This window comes from Phoxinus phoxinus (genome assembly GCF_949152265.1).
Source record: "Phoxinus phoxinus genome assembly, chromosome: 2".
NCBI classification, from domain to species: domain Eukaryota; kingdom Metazoa; phylum Chordata; class Actinopteri; order Cypriniformes; family Leuciscidae; genus Phoxinus; species Phoxinus phoxinus.
In genome coordinates, this window is record NC_136877.1 from 53,155,198 (window position 1) to 53,179,239 (window position 24,042).

Genomic DNA, 24,042 nt, shown 5'->3' on the forward strand with positions numbered 1-24,042 from the left:
CGTGTTATGGGCAACAACAACTCAACGTGTAAGAAATCGAAAGGACATAAGTACTCGTTCATTCAACTTTCGACCTATAACCCATGTTGAACTTGCCAAACCTACAATCAAATCTGAGATTTCTCAACGGCAATCGGGTGAAAGAGACACATTTAGCCGTTTAGCTCCATAGACTCCCATTCATTTGGGCAAATAAATAAATAACAATCTCTTACAATTTTAGTTATGATTTTACACCAGCATTTTTCATTTAAGAAGTAATTGCCTCTGATCATTTTGATTTCAACACATTGATTCTATGAAATTATTATATTAACTTAAAAAAATATCCAAAAGTGGCAAATACATACTTAAGAAATTATCTCAGTATATTCATAAAGAAATAACAATAGCGGTGTCATATTCATAGCTATGAATGATCAGAAGTTTATATTTCTAAGCAAATAATCCATTCTGACTGTAGAAATGGATGTGAAAACATTAGCTTAGCTTTTCTATGTACATACTAAAGGTTTTTCATTGCATCAAGTAACATAATTGTGTAGAGTTAGGGCTCTTACAGTGTAATATGTAAAAAAATTAAATGCTTACCTTGCAAATTTTCACCAAGAACAGTTCACATGGCAGGAGTGATTTATTTGTTTCTGACATCCATGTTAGAAGAAGTGTTGTGACAAATGCTGTTGATTGACACTGTGACATCTAGTGGATTGTATTGGCATAACACACCTCAACCAGAAGGTACAGATGGCTCAATCAGCGCGAGTTAAGTTAGGTACTCATCTCAATAAAATATAGTGAGTATTCAACCATGTTGAATTTCAGCCCATAAAAATGCAAGCCCTAATAATACAATGCATTAAAATGCAAGCATGGTTAATGCAATGATATTTTTTTCAAGTAGTGCAATTCAACAGGCTTTTTTATTTCAAAAACATTTGCCATTATTTTACTTCCATAGAACACGTTATTATTGTGATAGAAAGTGTTTGTATGTCTTCTGTCCTGTCGCTATATTGTTTAAAGGGGTGGTTGAGTATGATTTGACTTTTCTAACTGTAGTTAGTGTGTAATGTTGTGTTTTCTAACTGTAGTTAGTGTGTAATGTTGTGTTTTCTAACTGTAGTTAGTGTGTAATGTTGTGTTTTCTAACTGTAGTTAGTGTGTAATGTTGTGTTTTCTAACTAGTGTGTAATGTTGTGTTTTCTAGCTGTAGTTAGTGTGTAATGTTGTGTTTTCTAACTGTAGTTAGTGTGTAATGTTGTGTTTGATCATAAACAACATCTGCAAAGTTACAACACTCAAAGTTCAAAGCAAAGGAAAGTATTTTTAAAGAAAAGGACTACAACAAACGGCTGGTAGGAACTACACGACATTCCTCACGTAAGTGACATCACCAACCCTAAAATGTACATAAGCCCCGCCCCCTGAACACACAGTCCATGTTGAGAAGAGGAAGAGTTGTTGTAGTCGAGCACATTTGTGAGTCAGCTCAAACTTTAGCATCCGTCTTTTCACATGCAATAGAAAGTCACTCTGTGTGCATCTCACAACAGTTCCTATACGAGCGATTTATAGATTATCATGACAGAATATGCTAATTAAAGATAGTTAACTCCACATCAGCAACATAAACTCATCAACTAACCATTCAGAGACGTCCTGTTCTTCTACATGTGTCACTTCTTCTTGAGTCTCTCCATCTTTGTCTGACTCCGTTTTAACATTAAAGGCAGAACAGTTTCTGTCATTAGTGTGTGAGAGGTAATCGTAGCTGCTAACACACATGAGCTCTTGAAGCTCCGCCCTCTGCAGCAGTTCATTTGCATTTAAAGGGCCAGCCACAAAACGGTGCGTTTTTGAAAACGCTCAAAAAGTGACAACTTTAACATGCTATATAAAAATATCTGTGGAGTATTTTGTGTTAAAACTTCACACACACACACTCTGGGGACATCAGAGATTTACTTTACATCTTGTGAAAAGGGCATTTTACCTAATGTGGCTTCATAAATGATTGAGTGCTTCCAATCCGCTGTTGATGTATCCAGTTTCTCCAATAATAACCAACAGCAGAAGCACATGGCCATAGTATTGTTTTACATTTATTGTTTTGTTATATATATATGTTTTTTTTTATTTTTTTTTATTCTGTGGTGGAAATAAGCTTCCATACACAGCTGATTTAATCAAATTGTTATGGTCATTATGTGAGTTATGTCAAGAAAAATTATATCATTGCTTTTGCGTTAACTTGTAAACATTTTGAGTTCTAGGAGGTTTCTCATTCTCACCTTCGAGAATCATTAACTAATGAGTAGGTTATGGAGTAATTGTGGTAACAGTCACATTTGTGAATCAACATTGTGGCGTAGTCTCTCTTGTTATTGTAAATGCAAATGCATCTGAATCAAAGAACAAATGCAAAGGACTTATAAACTACGGGACATGATGATGGCAAAAAAAAATTAGATGGGAAGAAAAATGATATGTGTGGCGAGCAGGACGAGGCCCAGGGAGAACGGCACGAGGCCGGTGGCGTGATTACTGATGAGCGTCACGTGCGCGACGCACCGGTCTCGTATCTCTCATGGAGGAGCGGAGGCATAAAGGAGGAGAGACGACAGTGGAGATCGAGAGAGGAACAGGCCTGATTTGAAACAATATGTATTGTGAAAAGCGCTATACAAATAAATTTGAATTGAATTGAATTGAGTTCTTATTTTAGAAGCTTCTTGTGTTGTTTGTGTGAAGTTCACTAGTGCTTAATTCAGTAGTGCTTTTTATTGTGAGAAGATCTGATGCAGTTTTTTATGTCCTCCCAAAGGCCTTTATTTATTCTTCATGATGATTGTACATGTGTTATCTCATATTCAGGTGTACATATCTGTCTACTAAATAAATAAATGCAAAACAAAATAGATGTAAATTTATTTTTTGACTAATTACTTGTAAATTGTAATTCATCTAGATTAATTCAGATATCTGTAACTAAGAAAGAAATGAAGCATTGGTAAATATATGAGATAAGTTTCACTCAATGGAGAAAACCTGGCTTTGGCAAACTGGAGTACTGGCATTACTGGTTTTCCGTATGGTATTTTTCTTCTGGAAGATTTTTCCGTTGGGTTGTTTCCTCCATGTAAGTGTGACGTCCTGATCGCTCAGCATCTGCTGTAACTAAACCACAAAAACAGGCTTTCATTAAACAAGTGTGATGTATTTCTCCTCAAAATGATCATCTTATATTTTACAAATCTTGCTGAAAGTGCAAAAACTGGCGAAGCTCAAAACGCATACATAATATTTTGTCATTACACGAAGGACTGACTAACTCATTGAACAAATGCTTCCAAATCCCAAGACATTCGTCGCCAAAAACAAATGTCGCAAAAGGTCTTAATAAATAATACGTGTGATGATCCTCATTAGACTCTCATTACTGTAATACGTAACTGGAAATCATCCAGCCAGCACATAACTTTAATACATTACTGAAGCTCTTTGTGTGTCGGTCAAAAATTACCGATAGTTTTTTTTTTTTTTTTGTCAATGAAATGAATGTACTATATTTTAGTTTTAGTTAGTATTTTTAGGTCAGAACAGGAAGGAAGAGGCGTGCCCAGCATGCAGTGGAACAGGCGGAGGCAAGGCGGAGGCATAGCACCCTGGTGGGTACGGTGGCTACTGGGTGGGCCGGGCTTGGTAGCAATCCCAAGCCATGCTACAGCAAAGCCAGAGGAAAGGAGAAGCGGAAGCTTATCCAGGAGGAGGTACGAGCCGAGGTGGAGGAAGCTCGCTGCAGCAGAGTGGTGGGCATGTCCAAGCAGGAGGCCTGGACAAAGTGGGAACAAACAGCTGGCCTTAAGATCACTTGGGCAGAACTCTGGAAGGCGGAACCACACCATTTCAAGTTCTTGGTCCAGTCAGTGTATGATGTCCTTCCAAGCCCTGCCAACCTGTTCACCTGTGGCCTGGTGGACTCACCTGCTTGCCAACTCTGCCAGAAAAGGGGATCATTAGAGCATATCCTCAGCTGTTGCTCAAAAGCCTTGGGAGATGGGCGTTATCGTTGGCGCCATGACCAGATCCTGAAGGCAGTAGCAGACGCCATCTGCACTGGCATTAACATTAGCAAGCAGCATCATCCAACAAAGTCTGCAATTGCATTTGTTCGAGCAGGAGAGAAGCCTCAGCCCCCTAGAAAGACCCAAGGGGGCTTGCTCGCAACAGCAAGAGACTGGCACCTCCTTGCTGCGGACCTGTATGCACAGGCAAAGAGCCATCAAGAACATCCTAGAAGCCGCTGAAAAGGCAGCACGGTGGCTCTGGTTAAGGAGAGGGGACGCGTGGCGTAGAGCGCTACCTGAAAACAAGTCGGGACCTGATCACCCCCGGCTGGGTCACCCGGGTGAGGGTGTCAGATGTAAGACCCGAAACACCCTATGAACCCGGGAGTATCACTGACGATGTGTCCAGGTTGCACCACAAGGTGTATTCAAGTACTTAGGGTATATTTAAGGTACTAAATTATATTTATGCTGTATTTATAATCCATTTATTCAGTTTTTGACCATAGACCTGAAAATTACATTTCCATCTTAAACTGTCGTAAATCTTGAATGCTTAAGAGCAGTGCTTGGATCAACTCTGTTTGGATCACCTTAGCCAACTGGGCACCAGTCAGCACTGCACTCAGCTCCAAACGAGGCATGGACAGACATTTCCTCGGTGCTACTCTAGACCTGGCCAAGACAAAAGTTACAGTGACCTGTCCTTGACTGTCTGTGGTACGCAAGCATGCAACCGAACCATAAGCTCTTTCCGATGCATCACTGAAGACATGAAGCTCTCGGATGACAGAACTGTTATCATTGGAGGCCGAGGTGTATGTTTGAGGGAACTGCAACTGAAGGAGAGTCGGGAGTTCTCCTTCCCATGCAAGACACTGTTCTCTCAAATGCGGTTCAATGGGGTCGTCCCAACCAAGGTTATGTTTCCAAAGGTCTTGGACGAGAACCTTGGCCCTGGTTGTGAATGGGATGATGAACCCCACAGGGTCATATTGACTTGCCAATGTCCTATACATATTCCTCATGGTAGAAGCAGCGGTCTCGGTAGAGCGTAAATTATACCCCAGGGTGTCACTGATACAGTTCCACCGTAGACCAAGAGTGGGTTCTTGGAGGTCAGTGCTGATTTGTGCCAACCAGCGCTCACTATTAGCAGACTTGGCATCTGTGGGAAGGTGTTGGATCACAGATGGTACATTACTTGCCCATTGTCTTATCTCAAAGCCTCCATCAGCGAGCAGCTGGCGCAGTCCATCCACAATTGCTTTTGCTTCATTTGCAGTTGGTGTGCTGTAAAGGCAGTTATCAACATTAAAAAAAAAATCTATGTTAACTAGGTCAGCCATGTCATCTTTGAGTCCTTGGGTGTGATGTTGGAGGGCATAAATAGCACAACATGGGCTGCATGTAGTGCCAAACGGAAGTAGCTGCCATTCATATATATCAGGTTCCACCTCCCTTCCTCCAAAGGAACCGCAGCACTGACCTGTCCCCAGGCAGCAAGCGTACCTGATGGAACATACCTTTGATGTCCCCACTGATGGCAACCGTGTGTTGGCGGAATCTCAGGTGGACACCCAGTAAGGAAGGTCCCAAAGTCGGCCCAGACAGCAGTTGATCATTCAAGAATTGTCCCTGATGTTTAAAGGAACAGTTAAAGACTATCCTGTCTTTACCGTTGTGATGCACCATATGGTGCGGGATGAACCAAGACTCTGTACTTTTGTTGGCTTCTTCTGGAGTGATCTTAGCCACTGGATCTCAGTGCAGTAGGTTTTAGCCCTCTCAGGATCCCGTACCAGCCTACGCTCAGTGCTAGGCAAACTGGGAAGCACAGTCTCTGTCTCTGCATGGAGTAAACTCATCGATGTTCGTCTCAGCAATGGTGTAGCGTAACGTTGTACACCATCCACATTGACCCGGATTGTGGCATTTTGCAGCAGGGTGTAAGCCTCTCAATCCTGTTTGGACCTGGTGACCATTTTCTCGTTATAAGAGTATCAACCTGCCAGAGCCTTTCTACATAGTGGATGAGATCATCACGGGTTGGAACTGTCATGATGTGAAGACACTGCTGATTACCTTGTGATGGTTACACTGGACTCATCAGGCCCTGGAGAGACCATCCAAGTTTTGTACAGTTGGATTGGTGTCAGGAGGTGGGAATTATCTGACCCTATAAGGAGCAATGGCTTTTACCCTGTCCACAGGAGGCAGCGGCAGATCCTTCAGGTGTCAATAGGCATTCTGGAGAGCAGACACTGGGTAGGTGTGCTCCGCTAGAAACAGACCGGTCGCAGTGAATGCATTACGTATAGTGAACTTTGTCATGGGCTTGGATACTGAGGAAACCTCAAAGGATATCGATGACCCATCAAGTTCAGTGTGAGACTGTTGAATTGTCTGTAGGGGAAGCAATTCCGGAGTGCTGGTTAACTTGAGCTGCTGCAGTACTGGCTGGAGCACTATTGTTCTCTCTGACCCGTCGTTGAGGACTGCATGGGTTTCCATAGTGTGTCAACCATTGTGGAGAAGGACTTTGACCACTTGGAGGTGTCATTAATTGAGTCATGTAGAATTGTGAGATGTAACTCTTTACAGACCTTACATGGACGCTTGAGGTTGCAGGCACCTACTGCATGTGAATGACCACATCTCCAGCAGCGTTTTCCCTCCTTAATCCAAGTGACGATTTGAGAAGTTGTTAACTTCTTGAACTGGTCACAAGAGTTGAGGTAATGGTCCATGTTGTCACAATGGGGACAATATGGCTTTGGTTTTGAGCTGAGTTTCAGGTCAGCAGATTGAGGGGGCCTTATTCCACTCTCATTGGCCAGAAGAAATGCTGTAGGTCGCTCCCTTGGATGAGTGAATGTCGTAGTCTTACCATAGGACTTGGGTGAGTCACTCTGGAACAAGGTTGCCGCTCGGCTGGAGATGCGTTTTGCTTGAGACTTGGTCTCTAGCCAGGTGGCCAAATCAGGAAGTGTATAGGTCTTGTCAGTACCCGTCTGGAGAATACCCCTGCTTAGGCAGTATTCAACAAACCCATCATGATAAGCAGATGGTAATTTACTTAGCAAACGACCCATGTGAGAACCACACATGAGTTCGTAACCATTCTGGCCCTCAAGAGTCCTCAGCATGCCCACAAATGATTGAATGGATAATGCAAAAGAGTCAAAAGCGTTAACATCACCCATTGTAAGTGGTGGAGTACTCATGATAGCACCCAGCTCAGACTGAACGAGCTGTCTTGGCTGGCCATACTTGTCTTGAAGAGCCTGCAGTGCACCTGAATAAGGACGTGGATGGTACATATAGGCTTTAGCCAGCTGCTGAGCACTGGGAAGTTTCAAATGGCTAAGATATTTGTACTGCTCACTGAGATGGCTGTGATTGCTCAACAAATTGTCCAGTGCCAACTTTAATAAGGCAAAGACACTCTCATTACCACTTTCGAACACTGGCAACTTGGGTTGTGGGATGCCATATGCTGATGCAAACAGTAGCTCTGTACCAGGGTAAGCTAAATGACCATCATGCGGAAAGGGCAAGAATGAAGGTGGTTGACCACGGCTAGGGCCAGGAGGTGGCACGGCTGAAGCCTGATAGCTGGTAACTGGAGGCTGCAGCAGATGTGTGCGCGTTGTCACTGGAGGAATGGCTGTCTGCAGCACTGCATATGGCATTGTAGATGGGGGCAGTATTGCTGCGGTAGGTTGCTGTGACACTTCTGGCATGCTTGTACTCAAGGGGTGTGCAGCAGTGGACATGACTCTGGCTCTTGAGTGAGGTTGGGGTATCATATTCGACAACATATTACAAGCTGGTGCAATTATAGGAATAGTCTGAAATACATTGGAGACAGGTGATGAGACAGCTTGTGGTAACATGTGGAGCACTGCATGTGGTGCACTCCCGGATTCGAGTGTAAACTGTAGTGGTCTAACTAATGGCTGAGACACCCAAGAATCATCAGGGATAATCTGTTCTGCAGGGCAAATTTGTATGGTTGAGGTCACAGTTGGTGACTGAGCAGAGGGCCTCTGGAGAGAGGATGATGAATGAGGTGGACTTAAGGCTGGACTAATATATATACAAACTGAAGTGGAGGTGAAAGGCTGTCCGGTGAGCTTGGAGGCACAGGAGTTGTTTGACCAGAGTCTTTAATAAGCATGGAGGATACGAGCTTCGCTACCTCAAGCTCAGTCTCAGCTTACGCTGTCTTTCTAGATGCTTGGATAAGACCTCCTTAGCTGTGAGAGCTTCCTCTTGAACACGCTGGGCTTCTTTAGCTTGTGCCTGTAGCCGCTGGTATTCCACATCTGCCACTGAGTCCTCCTCGACCTGCTGGCGGAGACTGCCTCTGTTTAATCTTCTCCTCCAACAGCAGTCTGGACGTTAGAGAGTTCTGGTGGAATATAAACGCCAGTGGAGGTAATAGAGTGCCTACTTGTCCTGGAATGAGAGCTTACACCACTACGAGACGTTTTCCTCGAGCTGCTTCTTGGTTGACTGGGACAGTGGGAAGAAGCTTTAGGAGGAGGGTCCTCAGTGGGTTGATAGCCAACCTCATAATCGTCCGGCTCGAAGGACCATATTAATGTAGCGAAGTCCCACTACAATCGAAAGTTCAGCTGCTTGAGGCGGCCAAATATGGATCAGATTCCGATTAGAGAATCAGGAGTGGAGAAGAGATTCTTGATAAGGCATTTATTTACAATCTTGAATATGCATCTGGGTTATGCATCTGTGATCGTATATGGTATGTATTGCATGAACACATTTACACAGAACAAAACCTTCAGCCTAAACAATGATTTATTGTCATCTTCTACCGGTGTGCATTGCTAATAATGGAACGTGCGGGAAACAATAAACAAATATTAGTTCCTTGGACATCCTTTCTGATAATGTTCTTTGGCTGCAGTACCAAACGCTTCCACTAGAGGAAATTTATCTCTCATTAATTTCCAATGTGCTCATTTTTGACCGCGAGGACCACAAGTGTGACTATTACTTACAGGACTATTTAACCTGTTCGAATCATGTCATTTATTTATTTTTGTGTGTTCACACAGCAAGTGCCAAAACCTTTACCAAGTTTCATACTATTCTGATGAAGTAAAAAATTATTCAAAAGAAACAAATGTACAAACTTTCTGTCAGAAATGACCCAAGAGCAGCAGAGGGTTAATTTTAGTCTGTTGAGTATATAAAACCCACCTTGTGTGAGACGAGTGCACTCAATGTAGCGTCGTCCGCGTCCTCACTGGCGTTGACCTGCACTCGGATCACCTGCTGCTTACTCTTCACTGCAGGACAACACACGTCATATCTTACTTTGTGTTTTATTATATCTTACTTTATGAATATGTAGATTAGGGATTCCCAAACTTCTTGTCAGCCGAACCTCTTTGACCAAAAACAAGGGTGCTCCGATCAGGATTTGTGGAGCCGATCACAGGAAGCAGAATCTGCCGATGCGATCACCGATACCGAACTATTTGACTTCTTTTTATCATGTAGAATCAGGATTTGTACAGACATTCATTCAGGGCCTGAATTTCATTTTTGAAGATGGGGGGAATCCCTCTTAAGTGACTCTTGTGGGTTTTTTATTTTTATTTGAGGGGGTCCTTTTTTAGACATTTTTCAAAAAATATATATAATTACCTCACCTAAATGTTTGATCATGCTGTGCATTTTTGTTTTTACAATAGCTTATAATGCACAGCACAAGTCTGATTTATAACTGTGAACTGAATTTGAGTTAGTCATTCAAGAGCAGTGAGTGTCATTAATTAGGGATGCACTAATATGAACATTTTGCCGATACAGATAACAGATAATTCTTTATATTTGAAAGCCGATAACCGATATATTGGCTGATAAATCTAAATCTAAATGCTCTAAACTTTCCTTTTTTGAAGTGATTCCAATCATATTCAAGCCATTCAAAACCATCATGTTGAACAGTGAAGTGTCTCAGCTGAAGGAAATAATACATTATTTATCGCTTTTATATATATATATATATATATATATATATATATCGGCCAAATTTTCCGATAACGACAACGTTAAAAATGATCATATATCGGCCGATACCGATATGGTGGCCAATATATCGTGAATCCCTAGCATTAATGTTAATCAAACAACAAAAGACATTAAAAAAATCAGAGAAAGCAGAAGGATTATTAGGCTGATGTCACTTTAAGACCGAATGCACGGATCCAATATACTGTTACACAACTATCTCAACTGTTCACTTAAGACAAAACGACTGTTTACATGCTAATTCTGTAATTCTTTGTAGTGACGATGCGACACTGCCTCGATTGTGCAAGTGACGTTTCCTGTGTCAGCTGTGCAGTTCTTTGCGTGTCGTTAGCTTGAGATCGGCCTTTATAGAGACCGCCGATCAAACTTCCCAAAGCCATTATCGGCCGATTGCGATCACTGGCCGACCAATCGGAGCACCCCTAACCAAAAATGTGGAACTGATTTTAAGATGGCTGTATATAATACTGTCATGTCATGTGACCATTAACCAACATTAGAGAACTGTGAATATGTGAATGTGTTGTATTATTAGTACAAATTCTATAATATTTATAAATAGTGATGCACCAAAAATTTTCGACTACTAAAAAAAATTCAGGGAAAAAACAGCTATTTTGGGGTTTAGGAGGGTTTTGGAGTGCATCCCTATCTATACATTTTAGCATTTGCGTTTTTATAATACTTTTTATAATATTAATTTTTTATTTTTTTTATTTTTTTATTAATTGTTATCTTTTCACAGTTTTTCCATGCACCTCCAGTTTGGGAAACTCTTATTAAATGAACAGTCAGTTTTTGTCAACAAACAACTAAAGAATGAAAGTAAAGGACTCACCAGTGCTGCAGTAGAAGTAATTAAGTGAAGTGCAATAGTAATCGTCAATAGAATTACTATAGTAATATACACCGGCACAGTTTTCGCCCCACCCGTTGAGTCTCTGAGCAGTGAGTTGGGTTGAGGAAGTAAAGTTGGACTGATCTGACCACTTCCACGAGTCCCGGTACAGTCCGATCCAGGGCTCACACATAGCCTTTATCAAGCTGATGATCTGTTTGTTGTCGTCTAGACTCCTAACAGTGGCCAGGTCTGTGTGATGCTCTCTGCAGTACTCCTGAGCGTTGAGCCACGTCATTTGAGTTTGTATTAAAACCAGTTTCTCTGTTGCGTTGGTTCTTTCTGTGAAAAACAGAGTCAAGAGGCATGACAAGGTCATTTTTTAAATAATTTTCTTTCACGAGTTTACATGTTAATGAAATCTGATGTAATATTATAATGCGTATTTGGCTGTCCGGGGGGAGGGCTCCGAGCTCAGAATTCGGCCCGACCCCAGAGTACTCCCCCCATAACTTTAGAGATCATAGGTATCTATGAACGGACCCAGCCGAATGTGGGGTGAAGAATGGAGGTGGGATGCTGAGAAATTAGTCATGAGACAGGAGGTAAGGGAAGGCTTTATTTACACTGGCTCCTTCTTGTGCTGATTGGATGATTACCTGAACATGCTCCTCCCGAACTTTGTTACATAAAACTTCATTTAACGAGTGTGTGAGCCTTCAAATAGTTTTTAGTGTACAAACCTGTATCATTTTTTCCTTTGTTTTCCTAGAAAGTCTTGGAATGACATGATGCTCAGTAATTGACAAACAATTGTATTTTTGGGTGAACTATCCTGTTTTGAGTTTTATATGTCTATGTTGAGAATTTTTAAATTATAAAATTTAGGGATGCATGAACCGATATGTTTTGGCCAATAACCGATAATTCTTTATAGCAGAAAGCCGATAACAGATATATTGGCTGATAAATCTATATCCACATTTTTATATAATTTCTGAGAGCCTGGTTACAAAAACAAAAGTCTCACCATTAAAATCCATGTCCCAAACACACAATTCAAATGTTTAATGTAGCCGATATGACAGACTTAAATGTTGCACCACTTGACTGTATTTTCTCTTTTCTGAAGTGATTCCAATCCTATTTCAAGCAATTCAAACACTGCACATCTGAAGTGTCTCAGCTGAAGGAAATAATACATTATTTATCAGCGATATTATACCAGCGAAATTTTCTTATCGGGCCGATAATGATAACATTAAAAAGGACATATATCGTCCGACACCGATATGATGGCCGATGTATTGTGCATCCCTAATAAAATGTTCATATTTTGATGTCTGAAGTACTTAAATTGTATGAAATCTCATTGCAGCCACTAGAGTTCCAGTTGAGGTTATTGCTTTATTAACAGATTATATAAATGTAGTATTAATTAATCGTAAGACAATGTCATTTAGGGGTGGGTGAAATACCGGAGAAAACGATAAACCGTACAAATATGTAAAACTGCGATGCTGAATCTCCAGTGCCACGACGTTAAAAATCATATTTACCCATGAATGTAATCGCAGTCTAAATATGATTGCGCACGTCCTTCTATTGAGTTGTTGCACACATAAACACAAACGCACAACGGCAGTGTAGTCCGATTCACAAACAAACTACTTATTTGAGCAGCTTCTTTAAATTATTCATTTAAATTGGTCTGATGAATCCTCAACTGAATTTGCCTCTGACCAACATCTGAACTGCAAGTTACCCTTTCCTTTCCAAATAAAGCAATTTTGTTCAATTTACTTTATACTAGGGATGCACGATATTGGCCTCCATATCGGTATCTGCCGATAAATGTTCATTTTTTATGTTATTGTTATCGGTCCGATAAAACAATTTGGCTGATATATTAAAGCAGATAAATAATGGATTATTTCCTTCAGCTGAGACTCTGCGCAGTGTTCACCATGATGGTTTTGAATCGCTTGAAATATGATTGGAATCACTTCAAAAAAGGAAAAAAACAGTAAAGTAGTGCAGGTCTGTTATATCGTCGGCTACAGAAAATTATATTGAGAACATTATAATTGTGTGTTTGGGATGTGGCAAAGGTGAGACTTTTGTTTTTGTAATCAGGCTCACAAAAAAAAAAAAAAAAATTTGATTTTGATTTATCGGTCAATATATCGGTTATCGGCTTTCAAATATAAAGAATTATCGGTTTTTGGTATCGGCCAACATTTTCATTTCGCCGCATCCCTACTTTTGTCAGGGTTGGTGCAGGATGCCGAAGACGAGGACACGGGTATTCAAATGCAGTTAGTTTATTAAATGAATAAACTCTCAGGAATAACAGAAAACAATCAAGGACTTCAGAACACACTACCTTTTACCGACGACGACCAACAAACACTAAGGGAAAACACAGGGCTTAAAAGAACTAGGGTTAATGGGAAAATTAACAAGATACAGGTGTCGGGAATTACTAATTAAACAGACCGGGAAAAACTAACAGGACTAAACCAAAAATCACAAAGACAGGGGGAAACAAGATCACAACACAGAACAAAACACATTAACAATGTGACAGAACCCCCCCCTCCCCCCAGGCGCGTCCTCGCGCCGTAAAACATCCAAAGGGGTGGGAGGGTGGGCGCCCTGGAGGCTGATGAACAGGTGGCCGATCTGGAGCAGGAAGCCTCCAGGGCGGAGCAGGACGTGCAGGTGGCCAGGGCGGAGCAGGATGTGGGCGTGGCCATGGCGGAGCAGTCGGACCCTCAGGCGTCCAGGGCGGAGCTGGCTGTGGGCGTGACCACGGCGGAGCAGTCGGACCCTCAGGCGTCCAGGGCGGAGCTGGCTGTGGGCGTGACCACGGCGGAGCAGTCGGACCCTCAGGCGTCCAGGGCGGAGCTGGCTGTGGGCGTGACCACGGCGGAGCAGTCGGACCCTCAGGCGTCCAGGGCGGAGCTGGCTGTGGGCGTGACCACGGCGGAGCAGTAGGACCTTCAGGTGGCCACGGTGGTGAGGACCCTTCAGGTGGCCACGGTGGTGAGGACCCTTCAGGTGGCCACGGTGGTGAGGACCCTTCAGGTGGCCACGGTGGTGAGGACCCTTCAGGTGGCCACGGTGGTGAGGACCCTTCAGGTGGCCACGGTGGTGAGGACCCTTCAGGTGGCCACGGTGGTGAGGACCCTTCAGGTGGCCACGGTGGTGAGGACCCTTCAGGTGGCCACGGTGGTGAGGACCCTTCAGGTGGCCACGGTGGTGCTGGGAACCTCGTTGGAGAGACCTCCGCGGCCCCCCTAGCAAGTATACTGCGCCCCCCAAAAATTTTAAAGGGAAACTTGACAGGCACAAAGATTTGTTCTTGGTGCTCGGGAACAGACACCGGCTCGGGGACAGACACCGGCTCGGGGACAGACACCGGCTCGGGGACAGACACCGGCTCGGGGACAGACACCGGCTGTGGCTCGGGGACAGACACCGGCTCGGGGACAGACACCGGCTCGGGGACAGACACCGGCTCGGGGACAGACACCGGCTCGGGGACAGACACCGGCTCGGGGACAGACACCGGCTCGGGGACAGACACCGGCTCGGGGACAGACACCGGCTCGGGGACAGACACCGGCTCGGGGACAGACACCGGCTCGGGGACAGACACCGGCTCGGGGACAGACACCGGCTCGGGGACAGACACCGGCTCGGGGACAGACACCGGCTCGGGGACAGACACCGGCTCGGGGACAGACACCGGCTCGGGGACAGACACCGGCTCGGGGACAGACACCGGCTCCAGTGTGTGCGCAGCCCACACACACCACATGGCTGTGGCCATAATGGCCAGTGTCGCGGTCACTGAGGGCTCAGGAACAGTCTCTGTGCTGGACGGGACCAGCGGTGCAGGAAGCTCTGGGCTGGACGGGACCAGCGGTGCAGGAAGCTCTGGGCTGGACGGGACCAGCGGTGCAGGAAGCTCTGGGCTGGACGGGACCAGCGGTGCAGGAAGCTCTGGGCTGGACGGGACCAGCGGTGCAGGAAGCTCTGGGCTGGACGGGACCAGCGGTGCAGGAAGCTCTGGGCTGGACGGGACCAGCGGTGCAGGAAGCTCTGGGCTGGACGGGACCAGCGGTGCAGGAAGCTCTGGGCTGGACGGGACCAGCGGTGCAGGAAGCTCTGGGTTGGACGGGACCAGCGGTGCAGGAAGCTCTGGGCTGGACGGGACCAGCGGTGCAGGATCAGCGGGCTCTGGCGCAGGATCAGCGGGCTCTGGCGCAGGATCAGCGGGCTCTGGCGCAGGATCAGCGGGCTCTGGCGCAGGATCAGCGGGCTCTGGCGCAGGATCAGCGGGCTCTGGCGCAGGATCAGCGGGCTCTGGACATACCGGTCTTGAACTAGGCTGAAGGGGAAGATCCTCTAACACGTAGTTCGATCCACACACCCATAGCGTGTGATCAACGAACTCCATAAAAGACAGGTTGAGATCTCCCACCAAAATCAGCTGGGCAAGCGGGTCCTTCAATCCACCCCAGAAACTGTGCCTCAACTCTTCCTCTTCCAGCGTCATGTCACTATAAAGGTCCATATACACCCCCGCATAATCCTCGAGTGAGAGTTCACCTTGAAACAGGATAGGTGTGTTAACTGGTTTCACCGTCTTCTTCCTGTGACATCTCCTTTGGCTCATCTTCGGTTATTTATAGGTTGGTCGTTCTGTCAGGGTTGGTGCAGGATGCCGAAGACGAGGACACGGGTATTCAAATGCAGTTAGTTTATTAAATGAATAAACTCTCAGGAATAACAGAAAACAATCAAGGACTTCAGAACACACTACCTTTTACCGACGACGACCAACAAACACTAAGGGAAAACACAGGGCTTAAAAGAACTAGGGTTAATGGGAAAATTAACAAGATACAGGTGTCGGGAATTACTAATTAAACAGACCGGGAAAAACTAACAGGACTAAACCAAAAATCACAAAGACAGGGGGAAACAAGATCACAACACAGAACAAAACACATTAACAATGTGACAACTTTATACCTTTATCAGTATTTTTAAAAAGTATAATAATGCCGTGATTAGGCATGTTGCATTATACTGGGCCAATTTTATTATTATATTGTATATGATGAGTAAATAAATAACGTATTGGCTTAAACTCTAACAGAATTAAATCTTTAATATAACATTTAATCGTCTGCACAAAATTCATGATCCTGCTTAATTCTTATATACATTTGTACTTATATCTTCCACCCCTAATATCATTATATTAAAGGCCGTGTTGCAGGTTAAATTTTTCAACGAATTTGTGCAATTTGCTTGTTGGTAATGAACATTTAAACTGTTATCCATTGTATTTTATGTTGTTGGGTATCACAAAACGGAATATAATACCAAAAAGTAGGTACTATCTTACAGCGCCAACGATTCTCCTTTCCGCCACAATGCATTCCATGACGTCACCTTGGGGAGAGAGTTTACCAAAGCCCGCGTGGAGAGCTTTGAGAGCGACTAGAGAGACGAGAGTATTCAGATAGCGCAGATTATAGAACATGATCATTGTCTATACAACACATCTATAGTCACCTAAAACTGTTTAAGTTGGTTCATAAGACTTCGTGAAAAAAGTAAACAAACAATTAACATAGGCTACTCGTGCGTGCTGGCTTGAAGGGGACCATGATCCTGCCTGAGATGTGTGTATGCTCTCTTCAGCACAAACGGGTTCAGGCAGCATGCATTCAGCATTCAGTCACATCGGGTCGCGGGTTGAGCTCCTCGACCAGCGACCCAAACACACTCACTGCCCTACAGCACAAGCTTTCCAGCGCAGTTTCCACGGGACGGCACCGCCCGCGCGAGCACCTGCCAAACACCGCGACAGACACGCGGCGGCTACGTGTGCAACAACATTTTCACCGGAGGAAGAGAAACGCTTAGAAATGCCCATATAGCTAGCACGATGCCTTCTATTTCTAGATGACAAAGACAAAGTTTACCAGTACTATGACAAAGGCTACCGGTAACGTTACTTATCTGAACTAACGTCATGATCACCGCCACTATAAAGAAAATGTGGTAACACTTTACAATAAGGTTCATTTATTAAACATTATTTAATGTATTAACTAACATGAACAATACATTTGTTACAGTATTTACGAATCTTTGTTAATGTTAGTTAATATGAATAAAGCTGTTCATTGTTTGTTCATGTTAGTTCACAGTGCATTAACTCATGTTAACAAGATTTTAATAAAGTATTAGTAAATGTCGAAATTAACATTAACAAAGATGAATAAATGCTGTATAAGTGCAGTTCATTATTAGTTAACGTTAACTAATGTAGTTAACTAATGTTAACTAATGAACCTTATTGTAAAGTGTTACCGAAAATGTTGATTTTTCACTCGGTGCTATTCAATGACAGTAACAAAAATATGTGTCGTTATCTCAGTGCTGCGTTGCTAAATGATAGCAACTCACCAGGACACTTCACCAACTCTCCACTCATTCTCCTCGGACCATGCATTTCATCGGCTTTGACGGCCATCAGGCTACCTTTCCTCACTTCTCCCCAACGTGTCGTCATCACCGAATTGCGTGAAAAAAAACGTTAATACCAAAAACGTAAAAAACTGGTATTTAAGACCATTTTTGAGACATTTTAAAAATTATATACATATCTTGAGTGTTTTATGTACCCATTAATCGACAGTGGTGGTTAACCTGCAACATGGCGTTTAATGTCTTCATGCATACCGTATTCCTCATTTGAAAGTTGCTTTGGATAAAAGCGTCTGCTAAATAAATAAATGGATGTATATGTAATACATCTTTACACTAAAAATAATGCGCATCAATAAAGAGTGTTTCTCACCGTCGCTACACACAAAATATCTTGTCTGATCGCAGAAGTAATCCCTCCAGACTCCAGTGTAATAAACTGCGACACACTCCTCTCCCGCACCGTAGTTATCCGGCTGGCCAGGTTCCCAGGACTTAAACTCTACACTCTCCTCTTGATAAGACCAACGCCAGCTGTTGATGTCATTGTAGAGTCCAATCCAGGAAAAAGCAAAATACTTTTCTTCAACTTCGAGTTCTTGCAGAGTGGTCCAGTCCTCAACGCTCTGAACTGTGGCCAGGTCGATGTGGTTTTCCCTGCAGTAATTCTGAGCTTTTCCCCACGGCATTGTCTCTCGGATCAGAACATACTCGTGTGGTTTACACAGAGTTAGTGACAGGAGTCCTGTCGACACAATACACTCATTTACAGATTTGTATATATTATTTTCCCCAGTGTCCTTCTTAAAGCTTCCACTCAAAGTATTTGTTTCTATTTGGCTGGATTTTTTTTTTTTAATCATTGTTGAACAAGTTCTTGTTGTCTTTGATTTTGTAAGAAATGACAGTCACTGTAGTATTTCTGTTGTAAAGCAGTGTTACAATATTTGAGATTGTTTAATAAGACATCTTGATTTTAAAGTACTCCCGACGAGCTGGATGAGCCTTGCATGGCTGACACCGCCGTCGGTGTATGAATGGGTGAATGTGAGGCAAAATGTAAAGCGCTTTGGTGGCCATTGGGTCTGTGAAAGCGCTATATAAATGCAGTCCATTTACCATTTACTCCTATTATGCTTTCTGGATATATTCCCTTTCATGCAGTGTTTAATAAAACTGTTTGGGACTGTAAAGCTCTGCAAAGATCAACGTGCAGATAAATTGAGTTTTTGTCGAGTAAATGAAAGAGTTGATTCTGAACTGAAACGAGGCGTCAGTCTCACTTCCTGCTGAACCAGCGTAGGTTTGTAACTAATTTGCCTAATACCAGCCTGTGGTCTTGATTTGCTGAGCAGCGTCTCTTAGCCCCGCCCTCAAACACTGTAGTTTATGAGACTGAGAGTGTTTGGTTCGTGTTGTTCATGTCGAGAAGTCGCTGTTCCCAGAGGGAACACGCGATTTAGGATTTAGGCGATTTAGGAACGCCCCGGGGTGATTGCGTCTGAAGCATACGTGTCAACTTTTCCAATGGCGAGAATGAGCGTCACGGCCGGGTGACGTCATGAGCACATCCGGTTCGAACCGCGCTAGCGTCTGTGCCTCAGCAAGCGCTCTGTGTTACAAACTGTCTGTCTTATTTATTGTTGTCTGTCACAATATATATACAGCTCAATCTAAGATATCATGGCGTCCAAACAGTCTTTACAAGTTGTGTGCTTCTCCTTGCCCTCATTACATCATGGGTGGAGATTCACACAAACTTTGTGTACTGTGTTTGGGAGCGGAGCATGTTCTGTCAGCCTTCGAGGGGGCTGATTGTGAGCATTGTGAGAGGCTGCTGCTCCGCACGCTCCGCTCTCGCTTGTCACTCTTCGAGGAGGGTGTTCAGGTGAGCGTTCCCCTCTGCTGCCGATCAGCACGGAAGCTCTTAACATGGGGATCGCAAATGGATCTCAGGGCGGGGCTAGAGACGGGCCCCGCCCTTTCTCAGCCTTTACCCGTGGGATCCAGTGCTCTCTCTCCGGAGTTGGAAGCCCACCCCGCGGTTCCTTCCGCTCCGGAAGAGGCACAGGTGCTTCAGCTGCCTAGTTCTGAGGAACGAAATGTGCTGAGCATCGAAATGGGGGGGAAAGAAATGCCAGCTTCTTGCCCAGCGTATGAGGAGCTGGTGGAGGTATTATCTCGCGCTGTATCTAAATTAAATATTGAATGGCCAGCCGGAAAACAAGGCATTCGTCCCAAAAGTCTATTAGATGAACGCTTTTTAACCCCAAGTACATTCCATTTTCCATGACCTTCACAAAGAGATATCGAGGACGTGGAATAAACCTTATTCAGCCAGAGTATTTAGCCCCCAAGTTTATTCTAATATACGGGGGCTAAAAGAATATTGTTATGGGACGATGACTTAAGTTGCTCCGCCACTAGCCAGTTATTTAGCCACTAGCCTTTAAAAACATAATCTATGTTAGTGGGTAAAGCATATACGACAGCAGGTCAGGGACCTGCTGAGGGACCTGGAGACTGGCGAGGGGGTGGGACCTGACGTGGTTCGAGAACTGCGTCGGGCCACCTATCTTTCTCTCCGAGCCACGAAACAGACAGCACGTGCTATTGGGCGGTCTATGGCAGCTAATGTGACATCGGAGAGGCATTTTTGGTTAAATTTATCAGACATCAAAGATAAAGATAAATATTTATTTTTGGACACCCCGCTAAAAAGGCTAAAAAGCAAGCGGAGGCGTTCAAACGTAATCTCCCTCGCCGTCAGCGGGCCCCTGGGGCTGCTCCAGCCATTAAGCTCCTCAAAGTCGTATGGAACCCTCAGCACAAGGAAGCTATACGCCCTGAAATGGAGATTGTTTACCTCTTGGTGTAATCTAAGACAATGGGATCCAGTTAATTGCACTGTTAGTTCAATACTCTAGTTCCTTCAAGATCGTTTTGATTTAAGGTTATTTCCTTCCACACTGAAAGTTTATGTTGCTGCCATTGCTGCCTACCATGTCCCTCTGGGGGGTTTATCTGTTGGAAGAGATCCTCTGGTTATACGTTTGCTTGGTGGCACGCTGAGGCCTGCAGTCTGTACCAGAGTTCCAGCTTGGGATCTGGCTCCCGTTCTAGAAGGTTTATCTGTCGCTCCTTTTGAGCCTCTTGATTCTGTCTCAGAAACGTTTCTGACTTTCAAGACTGTCTTCCTTCTAGCCATTTCTTCACTTAAAACAGTAGGAGATCTTCAGGGCCTATCGGTATCTCCTTTATGCCTTGAGTTTGCACCTGGGATGATCAAAGCGTTCCTCTATCCTAACCTGGACTTCCTGCATCCAAGCAGACTGTTTGCTATTTCACTTACGTATGAGGTTATGGGCCAGCCTTCACCTTTGGCCACTAGAGCCCATTCTACTAGGGGTATGGCGGCCTCCAAAGCCCTTATTTCTGGGGTTTCCCTTCAAGAAGTTTGTGATGCAGCAGGCTGGTATTCGATGCTCACGTTTGTCAGATTCTATGATTTAGACATGGATACCCCTGGGTCTAGAGTTCTCATGTCGTGACAGTTTTAACATGACAGGTTCTTGGCCATATGGCGTTCGGGTATTCTCGTTCCCAACGCATTCCTCGTTCCTCATCAACGCAACGCAATCCCTGACATCCCTGTGATCGACTTGCTTCGACCTTTTTTGAAGCTAGCGCGGTTCTAACCGGATGTGCTTTTATCCTTTCCTGGCGTCATGACGTCACCCACCCGTGACGCTCATTCTAGCCATTGGACTAGTTGACACATGCTTCAGACGCAATCACGCAGGGGCGTTCCCAAAGCATCATCAACGCATCGTCTTGTTCCCTACTCAGGGAACCTGAGACGTTTTCTGCTGCCAAAGCATGAGATTGATACGGTAAATCCCACACCATCATTACTGTTCGTATCACTGTGATCAAGAACTGAGATTCAGATATGATAATGAGCGTTTGCTTTCTGACCAATCACAGCAGACTGGGTCATCTGACCAATCAGAGCAGAGCAGCTCTCAGAGAGGCGGAGTTTAGAGAGACTGAATCTTCGAACGAACCTTGAGTCCTACTTGAGTGGTAGATGTTTTTCAGTTAACTATAATGATATGACCTCAGGAAAAAAAAAACTTCCGTGGGGGGTCCCGCAAGGGTCTATCCTTTCTCCTATACTGTTCTCACTGTATTTGCTCCCTTTGGGAAGCATTTTTAGTGTCATTAAAATGAGTGTCATTTCATTGTTACGCCGACGACACGCAAATGTACCTACCACTCAGCTCTACCAGTTCATTCGAGTCACTTTTAGAGTGTTTAAAAGACGTTAAAAACTGGATGGCTAAAAACTTTTTAATGTTAAATGAGGACAAAACAGAGGTTATTGTATTTGGCCATCAAAATAAATACAATACAGTCCTTTAACACCTTACACGAAATCTACAGTCAGAGATTTAGGCTTTTTAATTGACAATAACCTAAAAATGGACAAGCAAATAAATTCTGTAGTCCGGGCTTGTTTTTATAATCTACGTCTACTAGCTAAAATCAAACCATTTCTATCAAATAAAGACTTTGAAAGAGTTATCCACACTTTTATTTTTTCAAGGCTTGACTTCTGTAATTCGCTGTATTGTGGCATTACCGCCACATCTCTGTCTCGACTGCAATCGGTACAAAATGCAGCGGGGAGGCTTTTAATGAAAATAAAGAAACATGAGTTGATCACACCTGCACTGGAGTCTTTAAATTGGCTTCCAGTGCAGTACAGAATAAGATACAAAATTTTACTGTTTGTATATAAATCGCTAAATAATCAGGCCCCACCATATTTGGCGAATCTCTTAACTGTGTATACCCCCTCCAGAACACTACACTCAGAGAATCAGGAACTACTGATAGTGCCTAGAACACAACGCCTTCATAAGGGTGATCGGGCGTTTGCGGTAACAGGGCCGAGACAATGGAATGAGCTGCCGTTGCCTATCAGGTCTGCAAAATCGCTATCGATTTTTATGCATTTGTGTAAATCACATCTGATGTCGTTAGCCTATAATGAGTAGATGTGATATTTTATATTTTATATGTTATGTTTTGACTGGTCTAGGTATGTCCTTATTTTTATCCTTTATTGGAATCTGTAAAGCACTTTGGTTCAACCTGGGATGTGTTTTAACAGTGCTATATAAATAAAACAAACAGAAACAGAAACAGAACCGCTTCAGACACAGAGCTGTGTGTAATATGAGAAAATTAAAATAGCACAATAGGCACACTTAAAACGTAGTTTATCCAAGATTAAATAAGGATTTAATGTTAAAATTGTAATTTAAAGTGTAAAACAACAATTGCAGTGTGCTAATGTTCTCTGGTTAAGAAGTACATCCACAATATTATTATAAACAATCAGAACAATTAATGATTTAAAATGACAAACTATATACAGTAACTTGCATTATATATACACAGTAACTTGCATTATATATATTAAGTTAAGACTTCTTTGTTGTTGTTCATTTACGTTTGTTTATTACTTGATTAACCTTCAGAATAATCGGCCGCTAGTGACGGCTCTTGTCTGGACAGCTTTTTGATTTTTGAGAAGTAATTTTTCTTTTGCTCTCTTTTGTAGATGCTTTCTTTAATTGTTGATAACTCTCCTCTACAAAGATTTGTAGGATATTACACAGAACAGTTTGTCGTAATATCAATGTATGTAAAACGGCAGAAATATGCAAATCATTTGGTGTAATTGGTCTCTGTTTATTTTGATGTTTTGCATAATATTTTACCTGAAAGACAAAGCAGAGGAAGAAAAATTTGGTCCATCGTCTTGCCAGTAGTTTTGCCACTGAACAAAATTAAAAATACAAAAATAATTAGTTCACTAAAATACATACGCATATAGTTTACAAATTGACTTGATTTTTCTTAGGTTAAATATATTTGTATGAGGAAAAGTGCATAATTTCATGTTTTATGGATGTGTTCTTTGCCGTGTAGCCAAATTATGAAAACATCAGAAAATAATGCAGTAAAATGACATGTCTATCTACAACAAGAAGAGATGATGCTCAGAAAGAGAATTGATTAATAACAAAACATACATAAAATCTGTTGATTGTCATTACAACATTATTAATCAGAGGAGAAAGTGTGAAGTTGCATCTGTAAAGTACAGTGTAATTACCAGTTCTCTTCTGGATTAAGTCTCGACGGATGAAGTTTTGGCCCACCGGTCCTGTAGTGATAGCGAGTTATCAGGATGTTTCTCAATCTTGTCCTCTTTAAATGGGTTATCCACGTCAAGAAGGGAATTTCACTGTCAGATGCAAAGTGCGCATTGAATCATTTTTTGAGGCTCCTCCCACTGGAGTCTTTTGGTAGACCGTCTTAGAAACACTAATTATCATATGAGTCATCGTTATACTTTGAAGCAGATGTTACACATTTAAACTATAGTTTAATATACAAGAATATCAGTCATCATGCCTTCAGTATATTTAAATGTTCCAAGATTTAGTTCCTGTAGAGTATCAATCTCAG

The 24,042-nt window shown here is 43.1% G+C and overlaps 1 protein-coding gene across 1 annotated transcript; it reads right to left on the minus strand.

The window, feature by feature from the left end:
• Window positions 1-2,813: 2,813 nt before the first annotated feature.
• On the minus strand, window positions 2,814-23,818 carry LOC306993532 (uncharacterized protein). Its single transcript, XM_079603384.1, has 6 exons — window positions 23,687-23,818; window positions 23,289-23,347; window positions 17,870-18,241; window positions 10,981-11,322; window positions 9,303-9,391; window positions 2,814-3,180 (listed from the first exon to the last, which is right to left on the minus strand). Exons 2-6 carry the CDS (start codon window positions 23,323-23,325, stop codon window positions 3,034-3,036), a joined length of 987 nt encoding a protein of 328 aa, XP_079459510.1. The 5' UTR covers window positions 23,326-23,347; window positions 23,687-23,818; the 3' UTR covers window positions 2,814-3,033.
• Window positions 23,819-24,042: the final 224 nt, after the last annotated feature.

Excerpts from the sequence above, each read along its gene's own strand:
- LOC306993532 (XM_079603384.1), bottom strand. The coding sequence starts at position 23,325 with ATGGACCAAATTTTTCTTCCTCTGCTTTGTCTTTCAG. Across the intron at positions 18,242-23,288 it reads TCCTCTGCTTTGTCTTTCAG|GACTCCTGTCACTAACTCTG; the intron begins GTAAAATATTAT and ends TTGTGTCGACAG. Across the intron at positions 11,323-17,869 it reads ATATTTTGTGTGTAGCGACG|AAAGAACCAACGCAACAGAG; the intron begins GTGAGAAACACT and ends TGTTTTTCACAG.